Source organism: Quercus robur, chromosome 2 (genome assembly GCF_932294415.1).
Source record: "Quercus robur chromosome 2, dhQueRobu3.1, whole genome shotgun sequence".
NCBI lineage: Eukaryota > Viridiplantae > Streptophyta > Magnoliopsida > Fagales > Fagaceae > Quercus > Quercus robur.
In genome coordinates this window covers 75,820,516-75,840,371 of record NC_065535.1, presented here as the reverse complement: position 1 = coordinate 75,840,371, position 19,856 = coordinate 75,820,516, and the positions used below count along the sequence as shown (strand labels likewise).

At 32.2% G+C, this 19,856-nt stretch overlaps 1 protein-coding gene and 6 non-coding genes across 7 annotated transcripts; all 7 read right to left on the bottom strand.

Moving 5' to 3' along the window:
* Nucleotides 1-2,640: 2,640 nt before the first annotated feature.
* On the bottom strand, nt 2,641-2,734 carry LOC126716211 (small nucleolar RNA R64/Z200 family). The gene has a single exon (XR_007652030.1). It is a non-coding gene; the product is annotated as a small nucleolar RNA R64/Z200 family (small nucleolar RNA).
* A 45-nt stretch (nt 2,735-2,779) lies between these two features.
* On the bottom strand, nt 2,780-2,866 carry LOC126716208 (small nucleolar RNA U54). Its single transcript, XR_007652027.1, has one exon. It is a non-coding gene; the product is annotated as a small nucleolar RNA U54 (small nucleolar RNA).
* Nucleotides 2,867-2,974: 108 nt separating this feature from the next.
* Nucleotides 2,975-3,052, bottom strand: LOC126716276 (small nucleolar RNA SNORD18). Its single transcript, XR_007652079.1, has one exon. It is a non-coding gene; the product is annotated as a small nucleolar RNA SNORD18 (small nucleolar RNA).
* A 113-nt stretch (nt 3,053-3,165) lies between these two features.
* Nucleotides 3,166-3,243, bottom strand: LOC126716275 (small nucleolar RNA SNORD18). Its single transcript, XR_007652078.1, has one exon. It is a non-coding gene; the product is annotated as a small nucleolar RNA SNORD18 (small nucleolar RNA).
* Nucleotides 3,244-3,356: 113 nt separating this feature from the next.
* Nucleotides 3,357-3,434, bottom strand: LOC126716274 (small nucleolar RNA SNORD18). Its single transcript, XR_007652077.1, has one exon. It is a non-coding gene; the product is annotated as a small nucleolar RNA SNORD18 (small nucleolar RNA).
* A 114-nt stretch (nt 3,435-3,548) lies between these two features.
* On the bottom strand, nt 3,549-3,633 carry LOC126716206 (small nucleolar RNA Z199). Its single transcript, XR_007652025.1, has one exon. It is a non-coding gene; the product is annotated as a small nucleolar RNA Z199 (small nucleolar RNA).
* A 7,037-nt stretch (nt 3,634-10,670) lies between these two features.
* LOC126707209 (thaumatin-like protein) lies at nt 10,671-11,847 on the bottom strand. The gene is made up of 2 exons (XM_050406803.1): nt 11,779-11,847; nt 10,671-11,549 (listed from the first exon to the last, which is right to left on the bottom strand). Exons 1-2 carry the CDS (start codon nt 11,843-11,845, stop codon nt 10,834-10,836), a joined length of 783 nt encoding a protein of 260 aa, XP_050262760.1. The 5' UTR covers nt 11,846-11,847; the 3' UTR covers nt 10,671-10,833.
* Between the last annotated feature and the right edge of the window lie 8,009 nt (nt 11,848-19,856).

Sequence of the window (19,856 nt, the reverse complement as noted above, 5' to 3'; positions counted from 1 at the left end):
ATGATTGGGGTCAGAGATTGAAGGGTCATAAGCTTGTTCAAGTGTTTTTGTTTTGAAAACCGCTTGTTTTGATGAATGATGGTGGCAACTGGCAACTAGCAGTTTTAGACTGGAAAATATAATTGCATTGACTAGAACGGGTGTTACTTATAAGGCTATGTCGTGTGATGGTTCGGCACTTGCAATCAAGTGGTTGAATACTTGTAAGCTTGAGGAGAAGCAGTTTCATTTAGAGATGAACCGAATAGGCCAGCTTAGGCACCCGAAATTGGCACCACTTTTGCGGTTTTGTGTGGTAGAGGAGGAGAAGCTTTTGGTGTATTAAGTACATGCGTAATGGGACTTTGTACTCTTTGTTGCGTGACGTGGTATTGAATTGGATTGGCCAACTAGATATAGCTCGGCTGCAACATGGTTGCCATCCTCCAATCATACACCAAAACATATGCTCCAATGTGATCGTCTTCGTTGAGGACTTGGATGCTAGGATAATGGATTTTGGGTTTGCAAGTGTGATGACTTTTGACGATGTTTCTAAGAGTAGATTTGTTGATGGGAACTTGGAAGAACTTGGTTATGCAACTCCAGAATGCCTAAACACAAAGGCTGATTCTCTGAGAAGGGATGCTATTGGAATTGGAGTGATATTTCTGGAATTGTTGACTGGGCAAATACCTCATGAAGTGAGCAATTTTGAGGATAGACTGAAAAGTAACTTGGTGGATTGGGTGAATCGTCTCTCCACATCTAGTCGAATCAAAGATGCCATTGATAACACAGTGTAAAAGGTCATGACAAGGAAATTTTGCAGTTCTTGAAAATTGCATATAAATGTGTGGTTTCAAGGCCCAAGGATAAGTGGTCTACGTACCAAATTTATCAGTCATTGAAGAATATTTCCAAAGACCATAGTTTATCAGAAAATTATAATGAATTTCCATTGTTATTTGGTCAGCCAAAGAATGATTCAATATGACTTTGGAGCAGTGATAAATGACAAAGCAGATACATGCCCTCTACCTCTCATTGTAAGTTTTAGATGAAGTTTCAAAAATCGACAGAACAAAGAGTAGGAAATACTAAATATTTTGATTACATTTCAACTTATTAATTTTTTGAATTAAAATATGCTCATGAATACTGCATTTTCAACTTAGGAAAAACATTTATAGAGAATTACTTCTGTTAGTTTTTATGTAATTTTCCAGTGTGATTTGTACATCTCAAGAATGATAAGTAAAGACATTCTTTATTATCATTTTTCTCAACATGATCTTTTCTGAGAAAGTCCACATTAAAAAATGACAAGTATATGTATTTCTTTATAAATACCACAATCTATCAAAACATTCTCTTTTAACATTTTTTTAATTCAACACAGGGAAGCTTTTAGAAAATAATAATAATAAATTAAGTCGAAAAGCTTTAGATATTGAAGAGAGAGGTAAGAAAGAGACATTCTACATAAGGCAAATCATGGGAAGGCGAAATAACCAAACGAGTTCAACAGCGAAGGGCGACAAGATGCAATCACACACGAGAATTTCAGATAACCAAAATGTTCACCGTGATTCAAGTGATCATTTATTTTTCGTTTTCAAGTTTTCACGTTTAAAGAACCTGAGAAGGACTTTAGTTAATGACTGTCCTTAGGCATTCATTGAAAAAGCATCATATGACCCTTTTTTTAATAATAGGATAGTTTTATAAACGGAAAAGAATTTTTAAGTTTTAATTCTCTGTAAATTCCAGTCAGCACAATTGATAAAATCATATGATGAATAGGAGACCTAAAGTTTAACCATATGTTGAAACTATCTATGAAAAAAAAAAAAAAAAAAAAAAAAAAAAACCCTATAATACTCATCACAAGGAGGAAATACCATTGATCTTTGATTCTCCTAGTAAACCCAATAAACTACGAGGCAGGAAAACCAGATTTCCTATATTTAGTAATTTGTTAAACAGGATGTACAAGAATCATCAACACCTTTTGAAGTTAGAAAAAATGTTTAAAAAGTTCTGTTTAGTTATTTAATTTTTATCAATTTAGTCCATTTTAAAGATTGACCCTGAGAAAAATAATCTTTAGCTCTTAAGCTTAGTTAGCTTAGATATTTTTTGATGAAATTTTAATTATAAAAAATTGCATTTCTACTCAATAGGTGCTTCTAAGTTCTTAACATCCAGTGCAATTTTATTTTATTTTTGATCCGTAAACATGGAGTGATTCAAACTATAGTTCTCCCAGCAGAAACCTCCAAGAACAAGAAAATACACATTACAATCCGACTAAGCACAGCAAACTAAAGAGTTCTGCATTATCCATTTTACTAGAGCTCATGAAAGCCTCATTCGCTTCAATTTCGACCAAGGTAAAAAATAAGATGCAATTTAGCAATCACAACTAGTCTTATACTATTCACCTTCCTTTAGAGCATAGTGCATCCACACAGTGTTGAACAAAACTTTTATTCGCTAGTGCAGTATTTAGATTTCTAAGCACTAAGCCCCCAACAATGTTAATAATATCCAACAATAAATTATGCATACCATCAAACAAAAAAACAATTACATTTTCCCTTCCAATATTTTTGCCAAAAAACATATGCCCCAAAAGAAATAAAACAGAACACACAGATTATGCTCAGAATAGATGAATGTACTTCTCATTGATTGTAATAATCTCTGAAGTCTGACATGTGAATTTATTCATAATTCATCACAGCATAACAATACAACACATACACACACAAACCAAAATGACAAAATAAATAAAAGCTCTCATTTTCAAAATTGAATTTTCTGCTCATGTTCTGAGTCGGAATAGCGTATATTGCCCTTTCAGGCACGTAATCACAGAGCCAATATCAAAGAAAATTAAAAATTAAAAAAAAAATTATAGATCTATTAATTAAAAAGGCAAAATTTTTGGATGAAAGAACAAAAAAAAGATAGAAATTAGAAACAGAGAGAGATCAGAGAGTGCTAAAATGTTATCAGTCACGGTTAATTCAGAAACACGGACCAAAAGGTTTACTCATCATATCCCAGAAACATATAATCTAACAATTGATAAAGAGAACTAAATCAAAACACACAAACAAGCAAGAGTACTACACAAAAATGAAAACCCAAAAAAAAAAAAGCAAATAGAAACAGAGAGAGATCAGAGAGTGCTAAAATGTTATCAGTCACGGTTAATTCAGAAACACGGACCAAAAGGTTTACTCATCATATCCCAGAAACATATAATCTAACAATTGATAAAGAGAACTAAATCAAAACACAGAAACAAGCAAAAGTACTACACAAAAATGAAAACCCAAAAAAAAAAAAGCAAATAGAAACAGAGAGAGATCAGAGAGTGCTAAAATGTTATCAGTCACGGTTAATTCAGAAACACGGACCAAAAGGTTTACTCATCATATCCCAGAAACATATAATCTACCAATTGATAAAGAGAACTAAATCAAAACACAGGAAAATGTAAAAGTACTACACAAAAATGAAAACCCAAGAAAAAAAAAAGCAAATATAAAGTAAATAATCATCAGAGACTTAAATACCAATGAATCATGGAGCGTATCCAATCATATTGTTGCAGTTATTTTTTTCTCTCATCACTTGATTGTTGAATGTAACCCCACTTCAAATCTTAAACAACAAAAACTGAATCTTAAAAGCATAAAACGTACACAAACATGTTCATACGTGTGTGTGTGTGTATGTGTCCGTGTGTGAAAACAAGCGGAAAGAGGAAACTTGGGTGGAGGAGACGAGGACTGAAGAGGTTGGTTTCATCGTATTGCTCGGTTCTTGAGGCGCATATTTATAGCTCCGTTGGGATAAATTGCAAACCCTAAATCGAAATCTTAAGGGCTGCAGATTGGGCTGAAAAGACGGTTCTAGAAATATATAAGCCCAATATGACTTTTGGGTCCAATTTTTTATGGGGCTAAGCTTCAATGCTTTGTTCCAATGTACTGAACTGGTTATGGGCCCAACATGAACATGACTCGTCCAATGTCGTGGGCATGTTTTGAGCCCTATTTTTGGCTTTCAATTTTAAATTCCATATCACAATAAATTTTTCTATTTAATTATGGCTATGCCATTCTTTTGTGAATTATGAAGGAGTTTTATATATAAATATGAAATTCAATCTATGACATCTGTTTTATAATAACTAGTCGCTAACCCATGCGATGCACGGGATAATTTAAAGCAAGTTGTTGACAATTATTTTTGTTGAAAGTAAGTAATTAACCTACTGAAAGAAATAAGTTCTTGTTGACATTTTTCCTTCAGAATATTTTCATAAACTTAGAAGAGTAAGTGTTGCATTCCGTCAATGATCAATAGAATCTTTTTTTTTTTTTTTAAATCATACCCAACAGCTATATAAAGATGGCGGAATCCCAATTACACTACCAAAAATAACCTATAATTATATATATATATATATATATATATAAATTACATTCCCACTTTTTTTGACTTAACACACAAAAGTCATTATTAAAAAAATAATAAAATAATAACGCAATGATACAAAAAGAGAGAGAGGGGGGATGAAACATAAATTTGACATAGACACCAATTAATATCGAAAACTAAGAACATACTTAGAAACTTCAAACTTTAAAGAGAGAGAGGGGGGATGAAACATAAATTTGACATAGACACCAATTAATATCGAAAACTAAGAACATACTTAGAAACTTCAAACTTTAAAGAGTCTCTCAGGTATATAGAGCCCCTAAAACAATTGGGATAAAAAACCATTTTGAGAGAGGCATATATTCTTAGATCCCTTCATAAATTAAAATAATAAATGAAATAAGCCTTTCATAGTCATCATTATTATATTTCCATAGAAACTAAACATGATAATCACAATAACAAACTACAAAATTTGTACTAAAATTATAAACTTTGACACTTTCAATGACGATAACTATCAAACTGGTAGCAGGAAAAATTAAATTTGAAATCATAATGGAGATTAAATTATAAGCTTACCATTTCAATCAAATTTAATAGAAGATTGGAATAATCCCAAAAAAAAAAAAAAAAAAAAACCAAAAACCAAAAACCAAAAAGTAGCTCTTAAAATATGATTTTGAATAACATTTAGCACCAACTTAACAATAAATTAAGGATAATTAAAATATAAAATTTAAATAGTAAATTCATTTTGGAAATATCAGAAAGAAATCCAACGACACCAACACATATTAGAAAATTCATGTAAGGTTAGCACAAAATGTTGCTTAGATAAGCATATCAAAGCACTCTGCAAAATAGAAGTTTTAGCAAGGATGTGAAAAAGAATGGCTTACGAAATGGGCAAATAATGTCACCTACTTAGGATTATTAGGTTGCAACCAATTTGATCAACAGAACATTGTAGAATATAAAACATTGCAGAATAAAGCTGAAAGAAGCAATCTTTTTAAGCATAATTTTTTAATGTTACGATGTGCTCATGCTCATTATCTTGAGCATATATTAATCGTTTCCATTAATAAAATACCACAACTTATCAAACAAAAAAGTAATAATTTTTATGTAATTCTTTAGACTATCTTGTGTGTTTGTTATGAACAAAAAAGACTGATTGAAATGGTGAAAATTTCAACTGGATTTCACACTACAAACAATGATGCATGTTTAAAAGCATAGAAACAAACACAATATTGAATATACACACTCATATTAGACGTGTATTGTGCATATTTTGAAAGAGGAATTTTATCAAATAGTTGAACTGCATTCAACTGAGAAGCAAACCTTTTAAAGTCATATAAAATTTAAATAGTCAAGTCATTCTAAAAACATCATATAGCCAAGTTTTAACCAATATAATCAAATCGAATAACACCAATACATATTAGAAATTTCATATAATTCATACACCATGTTTCAACCTGTGTGTTTTTTCAAAATAATTGAAAGCTAGAAGGCAGAGAAGCAACTAGGAGGGGAATACCGAAGGTAGGGAAATGTGACCAATACCCAAATAGTGGAGAAGATACATGACTGGAGTGGAGACAAATAAGGCTGGCATTCTAGGGTTTGATCAAGGGGGAGCTAGTAGAGGAAGGCAAGGAAGAGAAGGCATAGTATCGTGAAAGGGAAAGGCAAAGCATCGTGAAAGGGAGAGGTAGAGTCGGCTTTTAGAAAAGTTTTATTACTTTTTTTTTTTTTTAATATTGAGCTGACATGGAAAATTGTGGAAGTTTCAGAAGTTTTGGTTATATATAAGATTCAAAGCTGAAATTATTAAAGCATAACGAAAATATTTGATCACACAACAGAGAAATATAAGAGAAAGATGTGGCTACACTCAAAAGAGTAATCAATGGCTATATAGTTGACAAATTCAATTATTGCAAAAAATGAACTCAAAAATTCAAATGTTAAAACTTTCAAAAGGCCAAAAAAATTAAAGAATCTAAATATTCTGAGTCAAAAAATTATTGAAACAAAAACAAAATATATATGTCTATGTAATTACACAGAGAAAGATGAGTTACTTTCAAAAGAATAATTTGTGGATATAGTTGTTGAAATTTGTTAGACAATTTCAGATCTTGCAAAAAAAAAAGTGAGAAATCAAAGAATTAGATGCTAAAATTTCCAAAAGTCCAAAAATAATAATAATAAATTAGATGATTCAAAGCCTAGAAATCATTGAAACAAAACCAAAGAATATACAACTTCACAATATAGAAATATAACAAAAAGATTGGTTACCCCTAGTGAAAATAGCTATAGCAACAGTGGAGACACTGGTATTGTGGTAGCGAGAGAACAACATCGAAGATGTGTTTGTTTTCTTGGTTTTTTAGAGACTTTTGCTTCATGTAGGATTTGAAGTCTAAGAAAAAGAACAGTATTATAATAGAAAATTTTTTCTCCCAAAGCCTTATCAACAAAAATCAATGAAACCCTGCTATAATAATCTAGTATCAGCTACAAAACTTTTTTTTCTTCAAATCTTTAATTCACAAATGCCAAGAAGAGGAACAAACATAAGTTAAATCATCAAACTAAAGCTAGCCCAAAGCATACATACATACATTCAGATATACTTATCATCAACTGCAATGTAACCCTAGCCAAATAATGTGAGAAACTATAATTCTACAATAGATTAAACCCTAAAAAGAACTTCGTTTTTTCAAATAGGGCTGTCCACGGGTCGGTCCGGGTCGAGTTTGTGCCCAACCCGGAACCGACCCGACCAGATCGGGTCTCCAAAACTTGGACCCGCAGCCGACCCGCCGAAGGCAGCGGATCGGGTGGTCGGATGTCATCGGGTTCCGGTCGGGTATTGGTCGGTTTCAGACTGTATGAATGGTCGCCGGATTTTACAAAAATCGTCGCCGGATTTTGCCAAAATCTTTGGTTTTTGCTGGATTTGACCGGATCTCAAAGAGATCTTGGCGGATCTCAACGAGATCAGGCCGGATCTTGAAGAGATCTCGGCAGATCTCGAATAGATCCGGCGAGATCTCAACGAGATCACGCCAGATCTCGAATAGATCCGGCGAGATCTCAACGAGATCACGCCAGATCTCGAAGAGATCCGGCAAGATCTCAGTGTAACTCGAGGAGATAGGACAAAATCAGACCGGTAACCACTCAAATCGGCGGAGAATAGAAATTCTGAAGAGTTTTCCGGTCGGGTCGGTTTTTCTCGGTTTTTCATGCTCAAACCCGTCAACCGACCCGCCGGTCTCGGGTTTTCTGGGCGAAGATCCGCTGCCGACCGTCGCCGGCATCGGGTCGGACGGTTTTCGGGCCGGGTCGGACGGATTGGGCGGGTTGATCGGGTTCCGAGTCTGCTTGGACACCCCTATTTTCAAATATAGTAAAAATTTCGAGTGAATTGCCGTAGCAAAAAACCCAAAATTCAAACCAAACTCTACACCAACCAATACATTCACACACACACACACACACACATGTATGTATATCATCATCTAGATCCTAAATTCAAATTTATTAAATGAAAAAAAAAATAGAAATAAAATAAATTATAATGAGGTGTAAATTTGTGAAGCCGATGGTTGTAGGTGAAGATACCCCAGAATAATCCATGACTGTTGGAAGTTCCAAAAGGCATAAACAATTAGAAGATTATAATCCTAAAATTTATTGAAACAAAACAAAACAAAAAAAATATGTGACTACTCAATAGAGATCAACCTTCACTGCACTAATAACAAATCCCTATGATCAGAACCATAATCTTCTTGAAGAGAACTATCAGTATTATGAGTTTCCATTAACGTCAATAATGTTGCTCCAAAAGGATATATATAAAGATAACTATCAATATCATGGGTTACCACGTCTAGATTGTATGTCTGTGTAGGGGCATGAGTGGAGCAATCATCAGAGGACAAACTTTTAGCGATAATGCTGCTTCAGATATGCTGCATCAGATGGAGATACAGCCGCTGGTTGTGTACTGCTTCAGATATGCTGCTTTAGATGGAGATACAACCGCTGGTTGTGTTCTGCTTCAGATATGCTGCATCAAATGGAGATACAGCCGCTGGTTGTGTTCTACTTCAGATATACTACTTCAGATGGAGATACAGCAGCTGGTTGTGTACTGCTTCAGATATGCTGCTCACGTAGGGTATTTTTTGGAGTTTTTAAAGGAAGGTTTTTTAATTAGTTTTTTTTTTTTTTTTTATAATATTGTGCTAACATTGAAAATTGTTTTTTTTAATATTGTGCTGACATGGAAAATTGTGGAAGCTTCAGAGGCTTCGGTTATATATATATATATATATATATAGATTACTACTTTTTAATTATTAAGTCAAGATACTAATTTTTTTTTTTTTTTTTTTAGCGTGGTTTTATCCTTAAATCTCTTATTTGACATTTCCTCAACTAAAAAAAAAAAAACTCTTATTTAACATTAAGAGATTTTATCAATAAAAGTAACTACACCCAACAAACTTGGACCGAACTTTAAAGATGCTAAGTATAGTTTAGCCATATATGCATATTCTTCTTTAGTTTGGATTGAGTTGGGATTTGGAAGAACTTGGCTTGGAGGCATAATTATCTGCCCGGAAAAAAATTCAAAACATAGGAAATCATAAATTGAATTTGGTCATGAAATTGTTTGTGCGCACAAGCTATTTGTGTTCACCAAATCTTTTGGTATTTATCTTTCATAAAATCCTAAGTTTCTACCAGTTGTGCACACAAGCTTTTTGTCTCTTATTTGACAAAAATAAATAAATAAATAAAAATTAGATTTTTCTTTTTTGAAGTCCTGAATAACACAGAATTTGAAATTTTTTTAATTGGCCTCAATCAATTTTTATCTTGAATTATTTTTTCATATAAAAAAGCCTCAATCAATGCATAATTTAAAAATGAGCCTCCATGTCTTTTTAATTATTTTTAATTTTTTCAAATTCAAATACATACATTCATACATATATATATATATATATAGAGAGAGAGAGAGAGAGAGAGAGAGAGAGAGAGAGAGATTAAATTCAATAAAAACGAGGTGTAAACCTTTTGGTTTACACCAGCCAATAAGGACATGCCACATAAGATTTTTACTTAAACTCATTGTTAAATCAATACATCCTAATACACCTAATAACATCTCAAAAAAAAAAAAAAAAAAAAAAAAAAAAAAAAAAAAAACCCTATTTCACTGATCTTACTACTTCTGTATAATACCTTGGGCAATGGCTTGATTCCCTCGTCATCTAGATAGCTGAAAATATCAACATTTTTCTTCAATTTTAATGCCAGAGAGAAATATCCAAACTCATCGAGCCTATCCTCTGAATAGGTAACATGGGTGTCCCATTGATTTTTCCAAAAGCTTATATTATCTCCTATTAAGTTTGGCCAATATTTTTCCAACTCGGTTATCAAGTGTTCGATCTGCCAAATTTAAACCATAATGATATTATGCATTCAAATATGATTAAAAGAAAGTGCATTACACACACGTATAATAAGTAAAACTGGAAAATTGGAGGAGTGCTGTGCTATATAGTATTTCTAGAAATTTACCTCGGAAAGATTGAAGGGACTCCTAGGGCATTTTAGTGGCTTAGGTTTGCAAGACTCAAGATAGTTGGCCACAATTGGCCTCAGGATTGTGGCTGGAGACACAAGAGCTAAGGAGGGAGTGAGATTTTAGGAAACACATGAAATATGTTTTTTTTTTTTTTTTGAAAATGTTATTAGGTGTATTAAGATGTATTGATTTTATAAAGAATTTAAGTAAAAGTCTGATGTGACATGTTCTTATTGGCTGGTGTACACTAAAGGGTTTATACTCCGTCTTTATTGAATTTAATCTCATAAATATATATATATATATATATATAATTGGAATAAAAAGTGCAAATTTTTAAAAACATTATTTTGTACTACAAGTCTACTATATATAAGTCAATAATTGAGCATTGCATTGTCAAAGCTATCACGATATATATCAAATGTCGACAATATGTATAATTACTTTCTTAACACTATTTTTCATAACAAGGCTACTGAGATGAAATGGAATATTTGAATCAATGTATGAAGCAAGCCTCTGTTACACAAACTCAAGTAGATTATAGATGAATGACCTTATTTCCAATTCATTTAAAGTAGGATGATCAGAACAAAGTTTGAGTTTTTGGTCTGGAGCTCCTAATACATCAAGAAGTTCTGCAGTCAATCCTTAGTACAAATTTATTGTATTAACTTGCATGACAAGCATCAGCCTATAATCAAATCAGAAAGTAGACACCCATAGAGATATAAGCTATATAACACACCCTATATGGATGTGTATGCATCACCCCAACCTGAAGGACAGAATGTTATCACATACTCTCCCGAGGCACAGTTTACCAATGGTGGGGGTGTGTCAAAAGCATAACTATAGTAACAAGGACAAGCATCCTTAAAGATTTTTGAGTAGACGCTAGGCTGGCACTTTTCTGGGGTCCCATATGCATTCCTACAGCAAAAGATGTCTTTATCAAATGCCAAGCAAGCACTTTTGCAGGCCACCACTTCCCCCTTTTTATTTAACACCTGAAGCTCTTGTGGGCACACGTCGTTCACACTTTGCAAGCACCCTCTAATGGTACATTGTTCTGGTGTTTGGCTTATTGTGACTGAAACGGGGATGTTGTAGCCATCAACCAAGCTCACATCATAAAAACTTGACTTGCTCTGATTTCCATGTAGTGCAATTTGCACTAGCGTGACTGGGGGTTTGCCTATAAGTCCATTGCATGCTAGTCTTCCTTTACAGTCACCGGTTTCACAGGCGGGTTTCCAATTGGATTTGAATTTGCAGCCTGTTCGGGCCCAAATCCGGCCACTCCATGTCAATGGAGCATAAATACGTTGAATCTTGCCTGATGGAAGATAGAAACCACCATCAGCTATCACTGGATAGCCAGTATTTGGTGCTGTTGCAGGCCATATAGGAAAAAGGCATTTGTTGTGCACGTTAAGTGTAACTTGATATGCGGCTACACTCCCTGCAATATTGTTTTCAATTACATCAACATGGTCAATTCTAGTTAGGAACCATAACTCATTGAAATTAAAAGGGAAATAGAAACAAAAGCACACACCAATTTTAAACTTCATAGAAAGTCAACCACACAAAATTGGCAGATCGATACTTGGGACTGAGTCATTAACATTGGCATATTACATCATTGTGATTAATTCACTGAATAAGAAAATTTCGTGTAATGAAATTACCAGTCAGCATCAAATGCGATGCCAGGAAGAGAAAGAATGCAGTAGCAGCTAGCTCTAGCAGCTTCATGTTGGATGCGATTGTGTGAAAAACAAGGTTTGGATATCGCATTTATATAGTTGAAGAGTAGGTGATGTTTCTTCTTTGATTATACTTCAAGGCTTGACGTGGGATCCTTGTAAACAAAAAAGAGCCATGATTATGTTGGCCTCTTTAAGTATTGTTATCTCTTAAAACTGAACCACCCACATAGGCTGCCATTTAGAGTTTGACAACTGCAAAGAACATTTAATACGATGCTTCATGAGAGGAAAATCACTAACAAAAATCAAGATCATAGGTAATTATTATCAATAGAATGAAAATAAATACATTTTGCGCAACACTTGGTGAAGATTTTTTATCTGCGTAATTTTGTAAAACGGAGAGAAAATAAACAAAAGATAATTTTTTTTACGTGATCCAACAGTGTGTCAACTTTACAAAGCAGCAGGTAATGCTTTTCACTATATATCAGAAAATTGAAATTATGAATATATCCTTACTGAATAGGCTTAAATTAAGTTGCATGTCAGGCCTCTATATTAGAGACCAACACTACTTTCTCATTCTCACTATCTCTAACAGAACTTCTCAGTTTTTTTGGCCATATATTTAACTGAATATGCACATGCATAAGCTTATTTTCCACCAAAGCATCAGTTATTATTATTACTAATAAGTCTGGCAACTTTATTAGCTCTAACATTCATGTCAACGTTTTTACTTCCTTTTTCTTTAAGGGTTAGGTAAAAGTTGTACAAAATTAATGTCATCATACAGTAAAGTTCAACCCATCTTTAATGTGCCGGCAAGATTTTTGGATTTTTTTTTTTTTTTTTTGGGGTTAACTGATGAAGTATGTCAGAATTTGCGTAAGAATATTATGATCAGCTCATGCAAAAATTTATATCCATTTTTAAGTATAAGAACTTACCTTTTTTTTTTTTTTTTTTTACATATTCACTTTTCAAAATACCTTACATTAGATTATCTATTTTACACTATATCTCATTAATTTTTTTTTTTTTTTTTTTTTTTTTACTTTCTTCACACAATATTATGTAAAACAAAAAACAAAAAATAAGGACAAAATTTAACTCCAAAATTAATTGTAGTCTTAATTAAACTACAACCTTACTCATTAGAGATGAATTATGACAAATCCACCATTGGATTACATTTTCTTCTTATATCCTCCATACTTGCAAAATTTCTAGAAAATTAAAGGTCAATAGATATGTCATTAATAAATTATTTAAATGTCAAGTTTTTGTAGTTTAAAATTATGCGTAAAATATAAACTTGTAGATTATATAGTAAATAATATCCAATTGATAAAAAATTTGACATGTGTATTAAGAATGTAAAAAAATATGCAATTCAACGGTCAAATTTTCAAAATATAAAATAATGTTTATTTTATTGAGTAAAGTTGTAACCTTAGGCTACAACTACAACCTTACTCATTAGAGATGAATTATGACAAATCCACCATTGGATTACATTTTCTTCTTATATCCTCCATACTTGCAAAATTTCTAGAAAATTAAAGGTCAATAGATATGTCATTAATAAATTATTTAAATGTCAATTTTTTGTAGTTTAAAATTATGCGTAAAATATAAACTTGTAGATTATATAGTAAATAATATCCAATTGATAAAAAATTTGACATGTGTATTAAGAATGTAAAAAAATATGCAATTCAACGGTCAAATTTTCAAAATATAAAATAATGTTTATTTTATTGAGTAAAGTTGTAACCTTAGGCTACAACCAATTTTGTAGCTAAACTTTGTCAAAAAATTAAATAACAACAAAATGAATTATGTTGGTTTAAATTTTACACATTTTTCTATTATTCACCCACTAAAGTGAATGCTCTTATATTATAATTTATAACACATTGTAATTTTTTTATTTTTTTAATTATTGGTAATAATGGATTTCACATTACAGATGATGAATAAGTTGGCTACTTTGTCTAACGAGTAAATCACTACAAAAAACACGGGCTATAGCCGTGTTTTTTTTAGCCACGTTCACAAAAAAACACAAATATAGCTAACCTATAACCGCATTTGTAAGTACTTTTAGCCGTGTTTTTTTGGATATGGCGTATTGCCACATTCAAAAAACGAGGCTATAGCTAACCTATAACCTTGTTTTTAAAATTTAGTTATAGGTTAAGTCTATAGTTGTGTTCAAAAACATAGCTATAGGTCTAGCCAAATAATATTAATACAAATATTCAAAACTTTCTCCGCTTAGCTAATGCGTATCCAATCATATATATATATATATATATATTTTTTTTGTTGGAGTTATTTTTCTCTCATCACTCTTGATTTTTTTTTTTTTTTTTTTTTTGATAAAACACACTCTTGATTGTTGATTGTAGGCTTTGTAGCCCACTTCAAATCTAAAACAATAAAAATTGAACCTTAAAAGCAAAAAAAATAAAGTACACAAACATGTTCATATGTGTGGAGGAAAGAGATACTTGGATGTAGGAGCTGAAGACTGACGAGGTTGGTTTCATCATACAGTTCAGTTCTTGAGGCGAAAATTTACCAGCTCCGCTGGCATAAATTGCAAACCCTAAATCGAAATGTTAAAGGGATACAGTTTGGGCTGAAAAGACTCTTTTAGAAAGATAAAAGCCCAATATGACTTGGGTCCAATTTTTTATTGACCTAAGCTTGGCAAGAATGGCCCATTACCATCAATTTTCAAAATAATTTGCCCAGAAACACTGTTTCCAAACTATATAGCAATATACCACTTTTTTAGGTACTCGAGCTTGGCAAGCTCGAGTACCATGTTTTTTTAATCCACTATCGCTCCATATTCAAGGAGCCCTATAGTGGCGTTTTTAAGCCCTATAGTGACGTTTTCGGGCCAAAAAAACGCCACTATAGGGCCCCTTGAACCTGTTATGGGGACTTACAAAAAAATTTTGCAGGAAAACGCCGCTATAGGGCCCAAAAACGTCACTATAGGGCTTAAAAACGCCACTATAAGGCCCCTTGAACCTGTTATGGGGACTTATAAAAAAAAATTTGCAGGAAAACGCCTCTATAGGGCCCGAAAACGTCACTATAGGGCCCCTTAACCTGGTATGGGGGCTTAAAAACGCCGCTATAAGGCCCGAAAACGTCACTATAGGGCTTAAAAACGCCACTATAGGGCTCCTTGAATATGGGGCGACAGTGGATTAAAAAAACATGGTACTCGAGCTTGGCAAGTTCGAGTACCTAAAAAAGTGGTATATACCTATATAGTTTGGAAACAATGTTTCTGGGCAAATTATTTTGAAAATTGATGGTAATGGGCCATTTTTGCCCCTAAGCTTCAATGCTTTCTTCCAATGTACTGGACTGGATATGGGCCCAACAAGACCATGTCCCTTCCAATGTAATGGTTCTATTTTAGGCCTTTCGGCCCCTTTTAAATTCCTTAGCACAAGAATTTTTTTTATTAAATTATGGCTATGCCATTCTTTTGTGAGTTATGTAGGAGTTAAAGAAAATATGTAGGATATTATTTACTTCTTTTTCCTAAAATTTGTTCTAAATTTATTTTTTGTCTTTCAAATTTACAAAGTTACTGCTTTTACTTTTTTTTTTTTTTTTTTTCAAAAGTATTGTCATTCTATTATTTTAATGTTAAATTTAATCCATACCATTTTCGTTCTAACTTGTTAATATATCACATCAATGTGCTAAGAGATTTGTAACTTAATGGCATTGTCTACTTTTTTTTTTTTTCTTTTTCTTTTTTTTATGGGACAAGCTCAATCTCATATTTGTTACTTTCGAGCCCTTTGGTTACAAAGGAAGGTTGTTAGAGTCTAGGTTTGTGGATAGATTCAGCAAGAAGGTGGAAAGACCCAAGCAGAGTTCCCCAACAGCATATAGCTTGGCTCACCTCCCCCTCTTCCACAATTTGGTAAAGACTAATTTCTAAGTTGAAGGGGACATGGGTGGGCCAAAATCAAGAAAATAAGAAAAAATAAAAAATAAAAGTTGGAATTCACCTCTAGTCCATCTCTTTAAGTAACTAGGACGTATACTATTCAAGAATTTTACATATCTCATTTATTTTAAGTTGTGATTTCTCTAAGAATTCTTTATAGGGGAAGAGGAGCTTATTTGGTGGACATAGTTCCACAGAGGAAACTAAAGGCAAAAGGAAAGCTTTTTCTTCCCGCTTGGACGAATCCATCCAAGTTTAAAACTTTCCACTCTGACAAATTTCCCTCCTCCATTGTTATAATTATTGAAAAATTATTAGTATTATTATTATTATTCAAACTACAACGTCTGCTTTATCTAGTCAACATACCAATGGAATTATTATATAGCTGAGATTTAAACTCGGGATCTCTTATTCGACAACAAAAAACTTTACTAAAGTATAGTTTAACCATATATGCATAGTCTTCTTTAGTTTTTAGTTTTTCTTCTTTCTTTCTTTTTCCTTTTTTTTTTTTTTTTTTTTGAGATAAATAAATAGTTTCAACCTATAGGTCCACTCTTAATGATTGCTCTTTAGTTTGGTTTGGGTTTCAAAAGAACTTGGCTTGGGGCATGATTATTTGCCCTGCAAACATTCAAAAACCTAGGACATCATAAATTTAATTTAATTTTCCTTTATTGTGTTCTATTTGAAAAAAATAAATAAAAACTAAAACTAAAACTGGTTATCATAAATCGAACAGGGTTGCATGTCTTCTTGCGCAAATCTAGTTTGACATCACATTCGGAACATCTTTTGCTGCTTCACAATCAATAAGTAGTAATCAATATATATATATAAAACCGAAGCTTTTGCAGGCACCACAATTTTCCACGTCAACACAATATTTAAAAAATAAAAAATAAAAACAAAAACATTATAACTCCTCAAAACCCTAGCAACCTTACCGCTCTCTCAAGTTAAGAAATATAAAGCCACGGTTTCTGCAAACTCTCAAAATAAAAACATTATAACTCCTCAAAACCCTAGCAACCTTACCCCTCTCAAGTTAAGAAATATAAAGCCACAGTTTCTGCAAACTCTCTCTCTCCAGACGTAAGAAGCCCTAAACGCACGATATAGCATTCAAGATCTACAATGCACGGTATAGATTTTAGCTTATAAAGTTCATCTTTTGTAAGGTTAGTTTTGTTTATATATTAATTAATACATAATACTTTGTTCACCATTGAATACTCATATAATCAATTTCCAATTCAGTGTTCAAGAATTAAACCAAAATTCTAACTGCGCTATCATAAAATATTATTATTAGTATGAATTTTATGGAGTTGCAGTGTTCAGGAATTAAACCAAAATTCTTTTAAATTATCTATAATATTTTGTCCTCCGAAAATTTTCTCTCTTTGATTTTAGTATATTGTGTTTCTTAAGCTATAGAGAGATTTTCTTTGGTTTTTGCAAACTCTCTCTCTCCAGATGTAGGAAGCCCTAAATGCACGGTATAGCATTCAAGATCTACAACTCACCGTATAGATTTTAGCTTATAAAGTTCAGCTTTTGTAAGGTTAGTTTGTTTATATATTTTGATAGAGAAACATGTTCAATGTGGTACAGCTTAATAATCGCATTAATATCCAATAGTTAATACCATTTGCAAATTCAATTCATGGAGTTGCAATTTTCATTAAATCTTTCTATGGCTTGAAGCACTTGCATTTTAACAAATTGGACATGTCTTTAAAGTCCTTTTATTTCTTTGGGGAAAAAAAAAGAAAAAAAAGGGAGAGGATATGTTAAAACTTGGCATCATCAACTTATAAGAGAGGATATGTTCTTAGATGGTAGGAATAGGACAAAATGGTTACACGTTTGTTACGCCTGACTGCCAAAAATTGCTCATAAAGATGTATGTACATGATCTACTTCCCTTTGCTTTTAGTGAAAGATTAAATGCACGCCAATGTTGAGATCAACCACTCTAAAAAAATAGTCTGTGCAATCATAAAATATTATTATTAGTATGAATTTTATGGAGTTGCGATGTACAGGAATTAAATTTTAAGGCTCAGTTGCACAATATGTGTAAATTCTTCAGAATGCTACTTTAAATAGTAAGTCAATGTGTCTCTTACATTTATGTATTAGTTAGAATTGTTTTCAAATGATTGTACCAATAAAGGTGAATGTATATAAATTTTGTTTAACTATCCCGTGCATCGCACGGGTTAACGACTAGTTATCTTAGTTATGAAATTTTTTGTTCACAAAAGCTATTTGTGGTCACCAAATCTTTTGGTATTTATCTTTCATAAAATCCTAATTTTCTACCGATTGTGTAAATAAGCTTTTGGTCTCTTATTTGATCAAAAAAAAACTTTAAATTTAAAATTAGATTTTCTATTTTTAATTCCTAACTCTTGAGTGGCACTGAATTTGTGAATTTGTAATATTTTAATTGGCCTCAATCAATGCATAAGTTTACAAATGGGCATCCACGTTTTATATATATATATATATCATTTTTTCCTTTTAAAATACAAATACAAGTCACTGCAACAAAAGTGGGCTATGGTGACGAAACATTTTGTCACCATATGTGCTTATTTCATCATCGAAGACATATGGTGACAAAATCGCATTTGTCACCTAAGCCCCATCACCAAATATCCTAATTACGAATATTTTTCATCACCAATAAAAATATGATAGGTGAAGAAATATTTTCATCACCAATAAAAAATGATAGGTGACAATTTTTTCATCACCTAATATTTTCGTCACTAAACCTTACTTTTCATGACGAAATAAATTTGTCACCAATGATTTTTTATTTGTAATTTTTTTTATTTGACCATATAAGGTGACGAAATATTTTGTCACCAATTGTATTTATTTATTTATTTATTTCAATTTCAATAAATTAGGTGACAAAATATTTCGTCACCAAATGTTTTTTTTTTTTTTCTAATTTCAATAGATTAGGTGACGAAGTTTTGCGTCACCAATTTCTACTTATAGTCAGATATTGGTGACGAACATTTTCGTCGCCAATTTATTTTTATTTATTAATGTTCTTTACCATTACATTAACCTATTCATTTCCAACCACTTCCGCAAACAAATCATCCATACAATTCCAACCACATCCATAAACAAATCATCCATACAATCTAAAAATGAAATAAAGAACCATTATACTTTTAAAACCATTGAACCAAGTTGTTCACAAAGTAATTACAACCATTTATATATAAATGATGTCTTCTATACTTTACAAAAAGTGATTTGAGTTAAAGTAGCTCCACAAAAACTGTCTTTTTGCCACCAATCCCATATCTACACAAGTATAAAGAAAAATATATTAATACCATATCTACTGGAAGAAGTAACTACTTGTACAACTAATCACAAGATTGCCCAAAGTTCAGCTAAATTTGATACATTAATATTACTATCATGGATCCAGTTTAAAAATAAAGTTTGATACAAGTAATTGATTTAACTAACGTAATTTCACATGAGATAAAATCCTGGAAAAATTAAGCTAATATGTCACCAATCTCAAATTCATTGAAGAAAATTTACATACAATAGAAACAAATTGCACTTATCAAGTCACTTACACAAGTGTCAATGCACTGTGAGAGTATAATTAAGGAAAGGCTACATTATACATAAAGAACGTGTGACAAAGATAACAGATTGCATGCATGCCACCACAATGCAAGATTTCAATACATGTTTCCCAATCTTTTGCACCTCCCCAGTGCTGTGTTGGTTATATTGATATGCTCAAAAACACAATGATAGTGTACTACTACCATGGCATAAAACAAAACTAAATCATATAGGGCTTCATATACACCCAAGTTAGAGAATAAGACTTTACAGTGATGTATTATCAACAAAAAATGAAGCACCAAATTAGAAACTTAAAACTCTCAACAACACAAAGGCGAGTAGAGGAATTACCAATAACAACAAAAGATTTATGGTCTAGTCCATTTAGATTGCAAATCTATATCCGTGATAAAATGTACAACAACAACAACAA